This window comes from Charadrius vociferus, unplaced genomic scaffold (genome assembly GCF_000708025.1).
Source record: "Charadrius vociferus isolate BGI_N301 unplaced genomic scaffold, ASM70802v2 scaffold362, whole genome shotgun sequence".
Taxonomy (NCBI): domain Eukaryota; kingdom Metazoa; phylum Chordata; class Aves; order Charadriiformes; family Charadriidae; genus Charadrius; species Charadrius vociferus.
In genome coordinates this window covers 1,425,575-1,445,376 of record NW_009647052.1, presented here as the reverse complement: position 1 = coordinate 1,445,376, position 19,802 = coordinate 1,425,575, and the positions used below count along the sequence as shown (strand labels likewise).

General features: G+C 40.2%; 1 protein-coding gene across 1 annotated transcript in view; it reads left to right on the top strand.

The window, feature by feature from the left end:
• KCNQ5 (potassium voltage-gated channel, KQT-like subfamily, member 5) overlaps positions 1-19,802 on the top strand; it is an 88,253-nt gene that overhangs the window by 33,379 nt on the left and 35,072 nt on the right. The window contains exons 3-7 of the mRNA XM_009895760.1: positions 5,601-5,776; positions 6,211-6,336; positions 13,899-14,009; positions 15,902-15,997; positions 19,220-19,314. Coding sequence (XP_009894062.1) covers positions 5,601-5,776; positions 6,211-6,336; positions 13,899-14,009; positions 15,902-15,997; positions 19,220-19,314 — 604 coding nt within the window. The remainder of the gene's footprint in view (positions 1-5,600; positions 5,777-6,210; positions 6,337-13,898; positions 14,010-15,901; positions 15,998-19,219; positions 19,315-19,802) is intronic.

Below are 19,802 nucleotides of genomic sequence, written 5' to 3'. Positions count from 1 at the left end.
TGCGTGCAGAACCTGTGCCATGGTAAGCAGACGGAGCCGATGGCAAAGCACCCGTGGTGCTCTTGGTCTCTTATGGAGCCCAGTAGCTCTATTAACATGGCAGAATTGGAGTGCTGTTTTTTTTCAGGAGCGACTCTGAAATTTAGGATAATGAACTGCCCTGAGAACTATTCATAAGAAATGACCACTACCAAGCCATGTCTTTTCTCTGGGTCATAGATAATTACTCTAGCCCAAAATTAGACCTTAGAAGGACAGCCTAAGGGTAGCCTAAATTGGGTCATGCTGTTGCCAGTTAATTTCTTTTGTGAGTTAATACAGCTGCAGGCTAGATAAACCACATTCTTGAGATTTTCTGCTTATTCCTGCAGTTTGGGGGGCAGATGTGTCCTACTCTCGTCCTAGCTTATTGCCTCTCTGTACTCTTCTGTAGCCAGAGCAGCCACAATTGACAGCCGTTGCAGTTTCCTGCGTATTCTTAACAAGGATGTGTAAACTGGGAGCATTTTCTGTGAATTTATAGCAAATACTGTTTTGATGGTATAGTGATGATCCTAAAATGATTAAATATTGTTCATTTCCTATTCAGATATAATCAGATTAAAAATATCACAAGATTCATTTAACCTGTATTGGCTCAAAGCATCATTTCTATTTAGAAGGAAAGGACATTCCAACACATCAGCATTAAATGCAGGCAACAGGAAAAGCCCTCACTGATGTCTTCTTATACACTAAGACTTTGAAGAATATGAAAGAGAGAAAGATAATGTGGGTTTGTGTATTAGTTTAAGCATGTACATGAGTTTTGAGCAGGCGACAGATTGTCATTAATTACATTTCCTAACATCATCCTGACATTGTTTCTGTAATTTTAGAGATTGCCCTGATGGCACATCAAGGCTTTGGGACATTTTGCAATACCCAAGTAAAGCTTCTGTGTTCATCCTTTTACTTATATAACTGGGCCCCATTAGCATGATACTTTTGAGTGCTGTAAAATCTCACAACATGCAAAAAGTTCATAGTAGGAAGTTTACATTTAAAAAGTCATCAGAAGTAAAATAATTCATTATGATGATTTGTGATGCCTCCTTTTTTATCATTATGAGTCTCTCAGTCACATCAAGCGACCAGAGTTTCTGATGCAGCATCAGCAGGGTGAGGCAGCCCAACATCGGCCTTCATCTGTGAAGTGGGGAACTCAGGCTGTCACATCTCACATGAGCTATTCAAGTTTCAGGTTGTTGCATTACTGAGCTTCAGTTACTTGCCTTTACCTATATGTCATTATTTTAGTAAGACAGGACAATATACAAGTGTAACCTATAACACACGAGTTCTGGGTTCATCTTTTTTTATTTTTCAGAGGGACCCTCTGTTGTTAACACGGTGTCTGTCAACAAAAAAAGCCTTTTCTAAGTTACTATTAACAAAACTTTCATGTAATCTCAAGGGTTTCTTGGGAGGTACTAGGTGAAATGTCTGAAGTGGAAGAATTAATTGTTTGAAATTTAATTTGAAATGAAGCGTTAAAAAGTGAGCATTGCAAAAGCTGCTGAGAAGATCTGAAATCTCAGACTGGAGCTATCAAGGGAGGATGCTATCTGCAAGGATAAAAATATGAGAGATATTTCTAAAAAATGGATACAATTATCATCGTAGCTGAAGAGACGCTTAATGTTTTGGAAGATCATACACAAAATAGTAGCTTGGAAAAAAAATCAAAGAAGTAAATGTATATCAGAAACTTCTGTCTTCTAATAAGTCATTACAGAGGAGTTTGGAATTATACTGCCCATTACTCACTTTCACATCTGAAACATTCCTGGTGCTTTACAGCAAGTTACAGAGTGAAACTCGAGTCCCTATTAAATTAATTGCTATTTGCTTCCTCCTGATTTCTTGGTTTTGCCACTAAAAGATAAAGAGGAAAATGTTGTTAGAAGTTTGCTAAAGCCTTCTTAAAATACAGAAATACTGTGGAGAATTTAGCTTAATTCAAGTGGACTATGAAAGGAATTTTAGAAGAACATTTTTCTTTCTTACTTAAAACAGGACAAAAGGCACCTGAGATTTGTTGGATAAAAATGTGGCAGGGAGAGAATCATAAAGCACTTAACTTTTAATTTTTCCAGTATAAGTATGGTTAGATAAGAAAATCAAGCAAGTTCAACATAGTCAGAAGTGACTTTCAACTGTTGCAAACTTTTCTTTGGACTCTGATTTCATTCCAAATGGGGTTTATTTTGATTTATCTTACACCTGTTCCTGGCAAGTTGACCTACGTTGAAATAATGCGCCTGCCTGCCTTCCCTGCCTCCGAGGGAAACACAGCCAGGGGGGCTGCCCTAGGCAATGGATACACTTTCCTCCCCTATTCCCAGCCTCAGGAGTTGGTGGGGGTGGTTTTTGGGGGGGGGAGGTGTATTGTGAAGTGGTGAAGAAGATGAGAGAACAAGGTGTGAAAAAAACACCAGCAGCCTGGGAAGGCTCTCTTCCCTCCTCCAACTGCTTTTTAAACGTGTGCCAGTGTGTTTTCTGCTCACCCACTTCCTCACACTCTCTTCCCTTTGCCTCTCCCCATCCCTACCCTCCATCTAGAAGGGTATACACAAGCAGATAACTCCCTGGACCAATATTTTAAAAAGGGGAAAAGAGTGCTATGCTGCTGTTGGCTTCTTCGTCTCTCACGGTCAGAGGGGACCAGAAACCCTCAGTGGGACAGAGGGCTCCCAGCAGCACAGGGCAGAAGCTGTGCGGCACTGGCAAAACTGAATTAATTTAAATTTTTTGCAGGGGAGACCTCCAGTAAACTCCATGCAGTAAGGGAAGCTGTCAGAGCTCCTGGAATGGGAAGGAATAAAGGCAGGGGCAGTCACCGCTAATTAGAAATGAAAAAAAAAAACTATTGAGAGTAGTTGAGGGTAACCAAAACCCTCAGTAAACACTTTCATACTTGTGGACCAGATGCATAATTCATAATATTTGGGCGACCTTACTCTTTTTTAAATTCTGAGAATTATTTTCAGGAGTGGGTGCTGCTTTTCTAACGATATCTGATTTGCTGGTAGCCAGTCACCGCTAATTAGAAATGACTGTTGCATTGCTGCTCTGCTCAGAGCAGCCTGGAACAAGCCAAGCTAACCTTGCCCTCATGTTAGGAACCAGGGATGCTCTTTCTTCAACACAGTCGATGTTGCTCAAGGCTTTCTGGCACACCCTGTGCGAGCCTCAGACCCAGATAAACACACCTAAATATAGAAATTTGCTTGTAGGTGAGTACATGTGTGCTACGTGTCTATACTTCCAGTAGAGTCGGTTGTGATCTAGGGCTTAGTTCAATGGAGTACATAGACGTGTCCCCTGTTACATGATATTCCCGGCTCTCCAGTGACTTCTCCTGAAGGGCACAGCCTTCCCAGGTCTCAGAGCATAGCGGCCAGACCTAGGGGATGTCTCAGATACCTTAAGGCATCTCAAATGGCACTGGGCAAATAAATTCGGGCAGCTGAATCAAGCCTTTTTTGTACCAAGCCCAGAGCAGGAGTCAGCTGAGCAGCCGGCAAGAGCCTTCCTGAGGATTAGCTGCACCTCTCTCAGTTGACGTGATTTCCTTGTGCTGCATGGGGAGTTTAGACACCTGCTTCACATGAAGACACCTAAATTTAAATGTCTTCACATGAAGCTGAATCCCACCCCATCTATTTTTTCTGATCTCCAGTAGAATTTGTGACTTCTTTAACCTTTCCTGGTCAGTTACCCTATTTCCGAATTCTCACCCAGACCCGCTGTATCTGGTTGCTGTGCTCTTGAGACTTGTACTGTGCAGAGACACCCCAGGATACCTTACCCATTTCTGGCTTTTCCAGGTCTATGAATTTGTTGGATTTACATCCAGAAGCAAATCCAGCTTTTTTTGATACCCAGTTATATAGTAGCCACCTATGATCCACCTATGTAGTAGCCAAAGGCATTTTAAAATGTCAGAGCAGAAGACAGGCAGAAGGTCAGCCTAACACAGCATGTCCAACAGTGACACTAGCCAACAGTGAATGGTCAAGGAAGGTTACACAGGCAGGACAAGCATACAGCCATATTTCTCCATAAGAGGCTCAGCCTCCAACAGCCTGCTACTTGGAGATGTCCCAAGCCAGAAGGTATTGGCTCTTGGTATTAATTAGCCCAGGACAAAATTTTCTCCCATAAGATCATCCTACTGGCTTTGAACCCATGTAAACTTTTCGCATCTTGTGACAAGGATTTCCACAATTTAACAGGACACTCTTAAACCACAGGTTGTATGTGGCCTTAGTATTTTGACAAAAGGTCAAAGCCACCCGTAGGTGAGTACAGAGAAACCCAGGATGTTTGCAGGCAGGGGTATTTGGACCTCAGCTTACTTTGGTGGCTGAGCAGAATGAACCAAGGCTATTTCCTGCTGTACTGGAGGAGGCTGAGGAAAAAGTGTCCTGCTTGTAGGTACAGTCGGTCCCTCTCGGCGCTCGCCTGTGGGGAGACTTTTCACTTACTGGGTCATTCATCGCTTGTAGGAGCTACACATGGGACAAGATGAGTGTTCATACCCAACACAAAAGAAGCAAAACTCATGTCAAAAAGAACTGGCAAACATGGGGTTAGATTATCTTTGCATAGAAACATACAAACACCACAAAATCCTAAGATTTAAACCAGGTATTTCTTACAAAGGCTCTTTAAGCTTCTAAAGAAGGTCAGGAAATTAATGACGAGGTGATGAAGTAACACAGAGCTTGTTCTGTCCTTTTCCACCCCCTGCACACCGGTGTGTCTGTTCCAATCATCGTAAAAGAACTTTATGCCTTCTCACAGTGTCGGTGTGCCATCACTGTGCCTCTTCTCATCTCCCTTTAAATGCTGTTCTGGCTCAAAGGGCAGTTGGCGGTTTAGTTCATGCAGAACAAACTCGCTCATACTGTTTGAATCTGTGACCTGAAGAAATAAATCCTAACACTTGCTGGGCTTCAACAAACTTTCCAGGCTGCCAGCTTAAAGAATGCTTCTGAGTACCCAGCAGTGTATTTCTTCCTTTCCAGGAAATGGTACATCAGGAAAGTTGTGTCCAGCAACTACATGCCTCAACCACACAGTGTTTGTACTCATAGAAAATTAATGTGTGTGCTTGTAAGTCCGGTCCCACTGGACTCTCACCACTGGGACTGCTCTATTTTTTTCTTACCTTTGTTTTCTTTTTTTGCCTTTTGATAGGAAAGTTACTATGGGAAAAGATATAAAAGGAAAAATTTCTAGTCCATCTACTGATTTGTATGGTGTGCTACATCAGGCTTCAAAGCTCCTACGTGAGGTCCCTTCAACAATTTTCCTCATATCCATATGTTCTCAAAATTGCTACCCTTAGTTTTCACCCTGGAGGCTCCTGAGACAGTTTTTGACACCAGCCCTGACCTCTCATCCCTACGTCAAACAGGATTCTCAGTGCTTTGGATTCCCACCCACTGCAGGAGGAGGCTCTCTTTTGTCCCCTCATTCAGCTCATGTACATGTATGTGTTATTTATTGGTACTTGGACATTAATGTTTTCTGTAATATATTTCTTTCAGACATCATTGTTCTCATCGCTTCAATAGCAGTTGTTTCTGCAAAAACTCAGGGTAACATTTTTGCAACATCAGCACTGAGAAGTCTTCGTTTCCTACAGATCCTTCGTATGGTGCGCATGGACCGAAGAGGAGGCACTTGGAAATTATTAGGTTCAGTAGTTTATGCACATAGCAAGGTATGTAATCCGAGATGCTGACTTTGTCTGGTTGATACCTACTCTTGATGTGATTCAAGAAGAAGCCAAGGAAACAAGCATTTACCAGTTTTGAGCAGAATACCTAAAATTTTCTGAAGTAACATCAGTTATAATGGGCATTAGCACAGATACATCAGGCCATGTTAAATGCTAACAGTTTTCAGAATACGTTGAAAATGTTGTACTTCGTATGCTGTTGTAATTTGATATATATTGGTGAAGTTGCTGGAGCGTCAAACTATAGGAGTAGACTTGGTCCAGCTTTAGGGAAAATTTGCATCCATAGGGAAGCATTTTACTTTTAACAGCTCAAATGCCAAAAAGGTACATAGATGTTTTCATTATGTCTTCCTTGAAATGCCATCCTGTTCGATCTTTCAAATGGATATTGATCGCTGATTTCTTTTATCTAGGAATTAATCACAGCCTGGTACATAGGATTTTTAGTACTCATCTTTTCATCTTTCCTGGTTTATCTGGTGGAAAAGGATGCAAATAACCAATTCTCCACATATGCAGATGCTCTCTGGTGGGGCACGGTAAGTATAGAAAAATAGCATCCACTGCTTAACCAGTATGCTAGAATGCTTTGAATTTCACCTACTGTGGATTTTAACTTGGTGCGCTGTTCAGTGAATTGTTTTCACTGCCAGAAAACTGGTCTGAGAAGCTCCCTCCTCCAGCTATTCATTTGCACATCCATAGCTTATTTCACCCCATCCTGCAGAACAGCTGTTTATGTGTTTCTGCTGCAAACCAGACCACGGAACCCTCAAGAAAAGAAAGTGTTTTATTTTTTAACCCAGATCCTTTCAGTAATACAGTTTGTAATACCATCTCACAAAGAGCTGCTTTGACCCAAATCAGAGGGCTGTAAGCTGCAGTGCAGGAAGAGGAACAAATGTCAGGAGAGAAAAAGGGAAAAAATTCTTACATCAGCTTTGAGGTGAAGGGAAAAGTATCCTTAGCACCCTTAGAATGATGTTGTTTCTGCCTCCTCTGTACCTTGAGCACAAAAGAAGAATAAACATTCCCATTCTGGTTCAGTGGTGTTTTCCAAGTACTTTTACAGGTATAAAAGCCCTGATTTAGTTGGGCTCATGCTTAACTATCAAATCAATTGTTTTTACTTTGTTGAAATCTGTGGGATCTAAGTACATGCCTGACTACATTTCCGAAAGAAGGAGGATTATATGAACCCTTACATGTTTAAATAAATAGGCTTTAAATAAGCAATGAAAAGCTAGGTCTGAAATGTTGATTTTTTTTTTTTTATAGTGTAATGTGTAGGGGTTTTGCTTAAAAATTTGCTATAGTGAGCTAGACTCCTGCACTGTGTGACAGTTACTTAGGCAGCTTAGGAAATATGTCCCATCAAAGCCTATGGCAGAGCTATTGCCCGGCAGTATAAAACTGCTTTTCTTTTCCTTCTCATGCAGTAGAACAAACACCGTGAGCTCTGACAGTGTCTGGGTAGTGAAATGATGCCTGTGAGATCATTAATGCTGACATAACCTAGAGCACTCATTAGTTTTCTTGGATTAAGTGCGAGACCTGAACCAGCCTCTGCCACCTGTCCTCATCAGAGGGATGCAGAAATGAAGCTTTCTCACCTCAGACCTTCTGCTGACAAGACATCATCTGAACTCAGTAGTATCTGCAGACTCGGAGCATGTGTAGATGGACTGTGCAAAAAGCTTTTCCAAAATGTTTTGAATCCTTGAAAAATAATTTTAGTTAAGTTTTGTTTACATTTTGAGCAAAGGTCAAGGTCATATCCTAATAGTAGGACTCATTTGTGTACTTGAAATTTGCTCATCTAAGGGTTAATAATTTGTTACATATCTTCCCTGGAGACTATATTTCTGCATTATTAGTGCACAAAATTGGGAGCTTGGAAAAGCCAGACCCAATGTTCTTACTTGTGCATTTACAAATACAAGGAAATATTTTTCCTGAAACTTGTTGCTCTAGATCATCAATGCAGATCTCTGATAAAATACACATTTTTATCCAAACTGTAATCCAAACTCGTGTAAAATTCTTGTTGGCTAAAGCCATGAAAGAAGGTTTTGCCCTCAGTCGCACCACAGTAGGTTGGGTTTTGGTTTTTATCACTTTTCTTCAAAAGCTGAGGTCTAGGTTTGGCTTAATGCTTTCTAACCTGCCTGTATGGGCACAGTTGCGAAGCATCTGGCTTGGGATGCTGGTGTCCTCACTGATGGCTCTGGCAGTCTGCAAACTCCATTACCCATTTGGGGGTGGCAGTAGGGATGTGGTCCTGCAAGAGACCCTCCTGAGGTCACGTAGGTGGGATGTGGCAGTGCATGGGTCTGGGAATGCATGTTTTCAGACATTCGATTCTCCAGAAAACACCCTCTACCTCTCTGCAAAGCTGTGTGTGACTTAGCATGGCATAGGAGGGGAGTGCAGACTAAGCAGAGGATTGGACCCACGTGCCAGCAGGCAACAGTGAGGGGACATCTATGCATGAGGATTGGGAAAGTTCCAGCAACTCGGACCTCAACTCTGACATCTGACTGGGGCTTGTGTCAGATCCAGACCTTTCTGATCCTTCTCCCTCAGCAGTTCTAGCAGCAGGAACAAGATCTTTATTTTAGACTTTGCTTCTCCACTACCTGCTGATTGCAATTTTTTAAGGAAAAACCCTGCTAAGAAATAATCATTGTATAAAGTGGTGCTTAAAATATTTTGTACACTATGAAGTGAAAATGTATGACTCATAGGTCAGATAAGTAGTGCAACTGAGAAAATAGGAATCTTTTCTTGACACCAGCAGGAAAAACAACAAATTATAATCAAAAACCTGAAAACAATCTATATTGTATATTTCTATATCTTTTCTTCTTTCCCTGGTGTGTGACATGAATACATTTAAATTTTTAATGTGCTTAAGTGCACAAAGTTGCTGAAAATCAGTGTTCCCCCTTACCTGTTATCTTTCCCATTTTAATAATAGTATTTTTTGTATAATATGTAAAACAGTATGTGGGAAATGCATAACGTGCTTCTTAGTCATGGTTGTTTTTACTGCCAGAGTAACCCACATGCAGATTTTGAAAAGGTCAGATTGTGTGGCGTTCTAGGGGAAATCAATGCTTAATCTCATTGATTTGTTTATTTGCAAAAGTTGTTCTAACTTAAACCACAGAGTATCTACCAAATCCCAGACTGAATTCTGTGATGGCACAGGCACAAGAAATAAAAAGACTGCGTTGAAGTCAGGCACAAATAGTCATCTTAAATTTCAAGCTTTTAGAGGCACTTATCCCCCTCCCTTACAGGACGAGACCCAGCACGCAGCAGTTAACCCATTCATTAATTCAGATTATTTGAGGGCCATACCCTGCTATGGTCATTTCACTGACTCCATTTTTGAAGCCCAGTTTTACAAAAGCTGAAACGAAAGGCAGGTTATGGCATCCTGATTTACACATGAATACTCCACTGTATTTGCAATTGCGCATTGTACTGCGCAACCTGCAGTTTAAACATCATGCTAATGTTACTATTGTGAATATTCTTGTGCTTGGGGCCCCACAGTGCCGCCTAACACAGCAGCACACAACCGTGTGTGTTATATGAAGAGTTCAGGTTGAGAATTTGCTTTGGTAGAGAAGGTAAATTCATTTGACAGAATAAAATAACTAAACTATACGGGAACAAAAGGTCAATTCAAAACCTTAAGTATTTCAAAATCAAATCGTGCATGGTTTTCTGAGAACTGCTAGCATTAACTAGAACTGTGTGTGCTTATAGCGGCATTTAGTTTGTACGTTAATTAGTTTTACCTGCAAATGTAATGCAATTAAGATTCCTGTCTCTCTTACACATTTGACAGAGTTTCTCTTAGTAAGTCATTATTTTCTAGTAGTATCCAGTAGTTACAGTTGGATACAGAAAGGCTCTGGCACTCCACAGTGACCTGAAGGTGAACAAAACATCTTACAATGAATAATATTGTCACAATTACTAGCTCAAATGAGTTAATATTGATGATGTTTTTCCCATGTAGTGCAACGATAGCATAAGCAAACTACATTTTTTTCAGTTAATTGATGTCAGGTAAAGATTCCAAAGGTAAGTACTGCTAGCAGGGCATAAAATGACATCAGAAAGAAATATTAGGGTAGAGGGGGGCCTCCTGGGTCCTATCTCACCTAATTGAAGGCACCTAGGTTATATAATCACATTCATTCTTATATTACCTCACTTATTATTAGCATATTTATTAGCTCCAGCCATGAGATATAACAGAAGTTCTATCATCGTTGTGAGTTTTGAGTCTAGCCAAGTGTCGGTGCCTGCCTTAGCAGGTCTGTCCAGACAGTTCATTTAAAAAGTGACTAAAATGGAGTGGATTGCATCTGGTACAAAAGATAGGACTTATTTAGCGACGTAGGAGTGTGATTCAGTTGCTTAAAACATAGGCATACAGTGCCATGGGAGATCTGTTGCAGTCTGCTGCCTCTCCTGCAGGTGGTCCCTGTTTAGATGCCCTGGGGCATCTCAAGCGGCTCTAGATGTTTTTTTCCAGGCAAGCCTAAGTCAATTATTTTAGGATAGAATGAGTTACCTCCTGGAGGAATCTACTTCCATTGCGCATGTTGCGGTAACCAGGTCATGCTAAACACCTAAACATTTTATTTCCAAGTTGGGTGAAATGAATCCTATCCAAGGAAACCCTAAAAGGTTTGGTTTATTGTTCTGGTTCAGGCTGTGGTGATCAGACACAGGGCTGCTCAGCAGGTATCCCCAGAAAGACATGATTTGTTGTTCCTTTTACTGTATCTTGATCCTTTTTCACCGCTTTGCTTCCTCTGACCAAGTCTCCTCTCAAAGAAACAATCTGTCCATAATTACCTTCCCTGGTTTTCTACAGATTTTGTAGTTCTCTTACCTCGTCACTCTTGGCTTTGTATGGTACTGCTGATGCAGTCACCTAAGTGCTGTTGTCCTTGCAAGATTGTAATCCCTGAAAGGTCCCAAATAATTTCTTCCAGTCACCTTTGAACTTTGGTCACTTATCCCATAACCACCCACGGGGTCCAGCCTTCCCTCACAGTGCTAGCTGTAACTTCTGTCTGCTTCTTACATTATTATCAGTGACATCTGGAAAGTTCTCATGGTGTCATGGTCTCACATCCAGTAGTTTTCCACACCCTGTTCAGTTAATTTAACCTCAGGATTATGCCAGTCAGGGCCTGGCCAGTGGTTTAGTCATTCGCTTGCAGCACTAACAAAGATGCAGAGGATTATTCCTGAACTTGACCCTGAAGTTGTCTGGAAAATATTTTCTTAGTTGTGTGATGAGAGGAATATAAAACAAAGATCAAACCCATTTGTTCAGTGTTGAGTAAGATGATATGGCATGGTGCTGACACCTATATGCTCATGTAAAGACCATCCTGAGATAAAACAGCTTAAAGTGAGCAAGAAGCCACTGATATTCTTAATCATAGACTGATACCATCAAGTCTTCAGAACCTAAAAGAATGGGAGGAAAGGCTTTAATACTGTCCTGTTATTTTCTTTGGAGAAATTCCAGAGATACAGCCTGTGAGACTGCTCCTGGTTTTGGACCGCTCCCAGATGTCAGATCCTGAAGGTTCAAGTTTATCTTTGACTTCTTCAGAAGACAGTTCGGTGGCAGTATCATTAATATGTAGATGACACTTAGTTCTGTTTCCTTCTTGTCAGCCCAGGCAGGAGATATCTCTGTACTTTCCAGCGTCTGGCAGAGATAGGGAGCTGGACAGAAGCCAAGAAACTGGGCTCGTTCCAGAGCTTCAAACTGCTTTACGATGACTGGCCTGGAAATGAATTTTGAGGAACTTTTATTCGGGGATTCATTTGTTCAAGTGCTTTGTTGCTCTCTGGGTCTTAATAGCCTCAAACTGTTCTGCACTTGCCCTCTGATGATAAAGGCTGGGAATAGAATCTTCAGCAGACAAAAGGAAAACCAAACCAAGCCCCTCTGCCAGGCCAAGAGCGTGGTTGCACCAGCTCACCTCTGCCAGAAAAAAGGGAGCTGCATTGCCATCTTCCTTCCTCCTTCACGCTCAATCTCAGCCACGCACTGAGATTTGTGCAGGCTCTGGACTATGTTGGGTGCCTCCATGAGCTAACTCAACTCACCAAAACGGCAGAAACGAGCCATGCAGAAATGTGACTAATTGTCTCCACCCTCCTTGGTTGCAATGGCTCTCCAAAGAGTCCAGCCAAAGCCAGGAAGAGGGGATAGGGCAGGGAAGTGAAGAGGAGCAAGGAAGGGGAGTGAGACCTGACAAGCACGCAAGGTGGTGTGCCTGAGACCAGGCTCGCATTACAAGACTTGAGACTTGATAACCACTTGAAATTTCAGCTGCAGCCTTAATTCAGCTCACTCTCTTTTAGTCACTATGGCTTACTCAGGGTAAATTACACCCGCAGTTTGCTCCCAACAATGGGAGCAATTAGAAGCACTGTTTACTATCTACAGAGCCCTAAATAGTTGAAATCTAATTACTTCCAAAAGACTTTCCTTCTTTTGTCCCGTGGTGACCCCAGCATTAAATAGAATGGCTTTGGCCGTCTTGCCTAGGAATGAACTTTGAGGAAGCTGGAAGCGAAATAATGTCTCTAGAAGGCATTTTCCTGAAGAATTCGTTCCAGTCAGAATATTTGCTAAGCCTGAACTTGCCCACATTTGGTACACGATGTAAAATAATTCTCTGTGCACATGTTCTCTGCTAATAACAGGCCCCGGAGTCCTTGGCATTCAGCCTACTGTTGTCTATCTTTGTCCTTTAACATCGTGTGCCGTTGCCTGAGCACGCGCCCCGCAGCCTCCCAGCCGGCCTTCGGAAATCCTTCGCTCTGCCCACACCTCCTGCTGCCCGTACCAGGCAGCCGGGTAGGTCCAAACTACCCAAGAAGGAAGGGCAGAGACATGACTTTCTCCCAGCAGTCCAGTCCCCAAGTTTGGCACTGGCATGCCTCCCAGGGCAGGAGTCTCTCAGAGATCGTTTCCCTGGGTCGGGGAAAAATCTCAGCCGCACACAAACATGAAGTCATAATCTTTTTGCCTTGGAGATATGGTCGGTAAACCACAATCACGCACCATTATTTGCATACACACTGCATTCCTACGTGGTTTGTGAACAATGACTTGCATGTGGAGAGTGCTCCCACGCATACCAAACTCTGCCGTCATCTGCACTGTCGCTACACGGCAGAGGTGCCGGCCTCCGCAGCACAGCTTTCGAAACATCTGTATGCTGAGCCTGGGATTACACTCGCCAGATGAAGGGATTACAGATGCCCTCCTCTTTCTCTTTGACCTCTCCTCATGTAGGTCTGAGCTAACATTGTCCAACAGCCTGAGGTAGCTCTGCATCTGCTGCTGCATAGCACTCTTTGGAGCTTCCTGTAAGGAGTGATGTGGGTGTATTTGAGCTTGTCATAAGGAAGGGGAAAGAACCAGGAATTTCTTAAAGTTCCTTCCAGCTTTTGTCTGTGGTTTTTTTTGTGTTTCAGAAGATGATCCACTTCAAATTGTACTGATGGGCTTGTAGAAAACGCAGCTCCTTCTTGTTGTTCCTTTGATTTTCTCTCATCTGTGAACTTCAACGTCCGTTTAGTCCTGCTATTTTTTTCCAGTATTATCTCTGAGTAATTTATATTTGTGTAGTCTTGCAAATACATACAGTTATATTTCCTTGCAGAAAATCAGTGACACACCTTCACATCCATGGAAAAGAACAATTTTTTCTGCCCAATTCCCATAATTTCCTATCATTTGCCTCAAGTTTGAGATCCCAGAACTTCTTATTTTTAAAACTGATTTATTACTTATTTAGGTATTTTTTCCACATTTATTATTTACTCAGTTTTATTCAGTCATAAGTAGTATTAAGTTTCCATATAAAAATGTATCATGTTAATTTATTTATGTTTGATTTTCTTTTAGAAACAACTATATACATTTCATGTGTCTTGGATCATTTAGTGGAAATGGTGTTTCATGCCACGCAAATAATCTGCAACTAATCTCTCAGTGACTTCTGTTAAACCACGATCTTCATTAATTTCTTTTTAGATCACATTGACAACGATTGGCTACGGAGACAAAACTCCTCTTACTTGGCTTGGAAGGCTGCTTTCTGCAGGATTTGCTCTACTTGGCATTTCTTTCTTTGCACTACCTGCTGTGAGTATGACTATGAAATTTGTTAAAAAGTAATAGAAACTTCAGCAGCTCTTACCACTGATATGATACAAAAAGCTGAAGGAAGCTCTCTACGTGAAGAACTGTTTAAGGCTTTTTGCTCTGTGAGAACATTGGTGAACTGCTATCCAAAATCCAAACAAAAGGTTTAGTGTCACTGACATTGCTTGAGTTTGGGGGGCTTGCTTGGGCAATGACAAACTGGGTGATAATCCTAAATTAGGTAGCGTGCTATTGTGTGAGGTTGAAATTCCTTTCTTTTGTTATGAATTGTGCCTCATATATTACTGCTTTTCTTCCAGATTTTTTTTTAAAAAAACACCTGATATGTTTTTCTGAATTAGATTCTATTGAAAAAAATGTGAGCTATTTCTAATAGGTTGTTTTGTATGACCATGTTCAGGCTACCAAGAGAGAGTAGTTGAAGGCATTAAATCAGCCAAAAGTTGATGTCGTTGAATGTAAAAATGCAACTCTCATTTTCTGTGAATAACTGTAAACAAACATGACAGTTTATTTATGTTGCTTTTATCAACGGTCAAGAGATTTTAATGGAAATGGGAATCACCTATTGGCTGAAGTATAGTGTAGCTTCAGAAATAACTTTTCTTTTTTTGTGAGTGAATTTCCTTTCTTCTTTAAATTAGTATTGAATAAGCATGAAATCAGAAGTGACATTTGTATTTTGTTGTATTGCATCTAGTGCAACATATACAGAAAATCAATATTTTAATGCTCATATTCATTACCTATAGATCAATATGAAATATGTATGTTATTATAATACATTTGTTTTCAACCATATAGACAAACCAAGGCTAAAAATCAGCATTTTCCGACAGCATTGAATCATCTAGACTACTGCATTTATTTCTTATTCTAAGTACAGAGAGTATTTCAGTATCTCTGGCATATTATAGTGCATTATAATTATCATGATCATTATAATACACTACCTGTTTGTGAATCTTTGATATTTAATGGCAGCTACTGTAATTAATTCTCTTTGTTACCTAGTCACCACTAAGAAGAAAGTTAGTGTTAGCAGGACTACAATGAACATGTAAAAGATTAATAACCTTACATATTAGAGATGCCAGATCTTTTGTTCCTCATGTCGTATCTATGTACAGATACTCATTTTCCTCACAAACACTTTTGTGTTGAATCTGTCTGTAAAACAAGATATATGTGTGACTCTTGTGCATTCCTAATAATATTTTATCCTGACTAAGAATCAAGTGGAAATATTCTTTCTTATAATACAGACACGTCCAGCAGAAATATTACACTCCTTGTGAGCCAAAGAGGGAAACATTCTCAGTCTTTGGGTCTGTTCAGCAGGAGTCAAATTTGTGTTACTTATTCAAACGTAAAAAAGCCAAAAGAGGAGATGTTTCATCGCCAGCTTTTTTTATGGAAAGAGTGAGAAGAAATGGTCTTAATCTGTAAGGCAAGGCATTTTCTAACTTTTCTAAAATCAAAAGTTATGATAAGCACTGCAGATATGGACTTTGGAGCCCATATATATATGGCATATCTGGCAGCTGGTCATTTCATCATTCCTGGCTTAAATTGCTCTGAATGTTCCTGCCTGATGTTTTATATATAGATATATATCCATGGCCCTTAGAGTTGCAGGAACATAGTGCAGCACAAACCCAAGCAATGGTTGGGATGCGTGGCCGCTGGTAGCACCACAGATGTTATCTCACCACAAACAAGCATTCTTGTTAAGCCTTATGCTATTATATACTCTCATAAATGTGTTATCTGAAGAAAGGATATGGCATAACATCTTCACAAAACCTTTGTAGTTGATTGTGTATATTTGTTGAAAAAACAACCTGCATAAGTGGTGTGTTGTATTGCAGGGCATCCTTGGCTCAGGATTTGCATTAAAAGTGCAGGAACAGCATCGTCAGAAACACTTTGAGAAAAGGAGGAATCCAGCTGCCAGTCTAATTCAGGTAAATATGAAATCAGCAAAAAGATGACAAGAGGTGATTTAAAGCACATATTGGGGCAAGTTTCAGTGTTTCGATCTGGAAATTTTTGTGGAAATAATGTTTAACAGATTGCTTAGTTTCATGAAATAAGTGTGTTCAGTGATTGCCGCGGGTTGCCGTAATTGTGTATACAGCATTTCTCTGCGTAGTTTTTGAGTTCTTCTATCCATGCTGAAGAAACCAAGTCGAGGATGTCAACTGAATGCCTGCAGTTAGCAAATTACTTGGAGAAATAGAATTGATCCCTAGACAACCCAACTGACAGCACAGCACTCTTGCCTATATTAAGCTACTTTTCATCTACTACAGGCTTTAGAGTGCTCCAATGAGTGATATACTTGGTGAAAATGAAAAGTGTCCTGCCCAGAGAATTGCTTTCACGATTAGTCAATTCAAAAGCTGGAAATGTAGGTGCTAGCAATTCCAAAATGTCTGAAATTGTCTGAAGCGGTTTCAGCTCCAATATTGACATGATGGTGCAGATTAACAATTTAGAAAGATTTTTTTAAACAGAAGTGGCGTGATAAGTGTTAAACAGCTGTTTTGCATGGGTTTTTTCTTTAACTTACAGCCCTGGTTAAAAATGAGAAAATCCTCTAAAGAATGATTATGCACCTAGCCTTACTGTACTTGATGGACTGAAAAAAAAAAGGGGGGAATAATCTCCTAGCATCCTAGTTTCTTTTCTTGGGATCCTAAGTGTTTTATGTGTGCCACTTATGCTACTTTTTTAATTCTGAAATAATAAATCCAAATAAAGAAGCTGAGCATGTATATAGTAGAGTTCCATGCCATAATGTATTTGAAGCATTCTTAAAGTTAATAAATGTTTTCCATTATTACTGTTCAATGATTATTAGACACTAAATATTTGATATTTGATATTTAATATTTATCAGAATAATTAATAAATATAAATCCACTCCTTTTGTATCTATTGTACTGTAGAATGAGTGTCTGGGATATTTTCTAACAGATATATTCTAATCTGCTTCTTCCAAGTTTCATTGCCAGAGAAAACACACGATAGATTTAGGTTTTGGATGTAGTGCTTATTATTGTACGACAGTTCAACCAAAATATTAGTAAGACCACATGCTAAATAGATTAAGTGTAGCTAACTGACTTATTTCAGAAAGTGACTCTCAATGGGCAAAATCATTGTGAAAGGAAAGCATTTGTGGTGGGATCCCATGATGAAGTTTGTTCAGCATTCACATGTTCATTTTCATGTTCAGCATTTTCAGTGGTCTGGAGATTATTATAAAATTGCCAATGGAGATAGCTGCCAATGGCACAAGGCCTGGCAGAATAGGAAAGATGAGGGCAGGCACACAGGAATGAACCCAAGGGTGATCTGGGTGACTTTACAGGATGGAACAATTAATTCAGACTATTACAAGAGGCCTCTATCCTAGTATGAGTGACTCTGGAAAGGATTTGATGAAGGATGAGAAACACAGAGGAGAAAGAGTAGGAAAGAAGGGTCAAGAGCTTCATACAAGTTCCCAGTGTTACTCCACCTGGTTTATTGCAGTCCTTACATACAGAACCAGAAAGGTAACAAGGAGGAGGAGGCTGATATTACCACTGTGCACAGTGACACTGGTACTAACATGCTACACATCAACTCAGCATCTACAGTTCCTAAATAAGACTGGAAAACTGGAAAAAGCAAAGAAAACATTGGAAAAAATGAGTCCAGGACTGGAGAAAATCTCACGTTCGTAAATGCAGGATGTGTCTAAACTGCATATCATTGTCTACTGTAAAAGGGCCTGGGCTTTTTTAAATTGTCTGTTGAGGATATTGATAATGAACTAACACAGAAATCAGTATGCTCCAGTTTGTCAGGATAATGTCTATTTTCTAATCAGTTACTCTGTAGAGGTAGTCTGTGCTAACTCTTCTGTTGCCATAGATATACTCTCTGCTAGAGACTTTACCTGACTTAAAGGTAGCTAAAGTATCGCTATAGAAGAATTAAATGTTTCATATGGATGTACTTCTCTCAATTTCTTTAGATTATAAGAAATTTTCAGTGTGACTATTATTTCAGCATAAAAGTCAAGAGAGGAAGTACTGGAACCTACAGGACTATTTAATGTAACAGACAGAAACATAACAAATACCTCTGGCTATAAGACAAAACCGAAAAGTCTCAAATTAAAAATAATGCACAGATTTTTGACAATGAGAATGATCAACCAGTGGAACAATTTACAAAGTAAGTGACAGGTTCTCCATCTGTAAATGAAGACTAGATGTATTTCTGGGAGATATGCAGTAGGAAAACACAGGTTATTAGACTCCGTACAAGAATACCTGGATGACATTTAATGGTTGACAATATACAGAAAGCGCAGATACTCTGCTAGTACAAATTAATATAGTTATGTTGACATCAGGGAAGCTGTTCCAGATTGTAGAACTGAGGATCTGTCTTACTATCTACATGCAGCTATAAATCTAAACGCAATACATTTTCAATGCTATGCTTTGGTCACTCACCTTTGAAATGATTTATTTCGTGTTTTAAAACATTTAGCAGTGTTTCAAACCACAGAGAACACGTCACTTTTCTTCTAAATGCTTTTTGCCTGGTTTCCATTATCATTTACAAAATGTATTATGACACTTTCGTTACCTCAGACTGCAAGTTTGTGTGGGTGTCCCCTATGGACTTGTCACAAATAAATCACTGCAATGCTTTTTTGAGCACCTTTATGTGCTGAATATCTTCTGGTGCTTCCACAAAGCCCATAACTCTTTATTTTACCGTGTAAAGTGTACTGCGATTCACAAAAGTTTTGGTAGTTTTTTACTGGTATTTCCTTAATCAGCCTAATAGAGCACATTCCAATCTGAGCAGAATCCCCTCTCTCCATAATCAGTGCGGTGGCATTGTCACTTCATGTTCTTGGATCCTTTGTGCTTTTCTATTGTTTCCCCATACCAGGCTTCTTGGCGGTTTTATTCTACCGACGCCAGCCGAACAAACCTGACAGCCACCTGGCGATATTATGAAAGTATTCTTCCTCCCCTCAGGCATGTATCAGTGCTATGAATGATAAAAGAAAGCCATGACTTGTATTGGTTACTAATCTGCTTTTCAATTTTTTGTTTCATCCCCTGCTCCCTCTTGCCTTGTTTTTTCTTTTTTACCATATATCCTGCACGTAGTGTGTATGGCGTAGTTATGCGGCTGATGAGAAATCGGTTTCCATTGCTACCTGGAAGCCTCATTTGAAGGCCTTGCATACCTGCAGCCCTACAAAGTAGGTACAAATATGGCAGCTGGTGCTGTTCTCAATGTCTGTTCGAGCTTATAGAGAATTACTATTTGTCTGTTTCGTCTTGTTTTGTCTTCTTAAGTCCTCTCATTAAAAATCTCAACTAACAAATCAGATTAATATTACTAGAGGCCTGGGACAGTGGGGCAAATACAAACCATTGCTATTTATCTGAGTGCAGGCATTAGAAAGATTTTCCCCAAAACCCACTCGTATATCAAGGTTAATGTTTCACCCAGTTCCAAACCATCTCTAGGGAGGAAAGTATTACTTTTAATGCAGAGCTTGTTCCTTGATTTAATGGTATTTTTGTGCCTGTGCCTCTATATAAGGCTGTAGCAATAGATCTACCTTTGTGAGGGAAGAGAGTCTTGTGGTATTCTGCAGGTGAATGCACTGGGGAATTTACTCCTTTTCGTCATAACTTCTCGTATATTCAGTATTTCTTATGGGCAAATTATATCCCCAGTTAT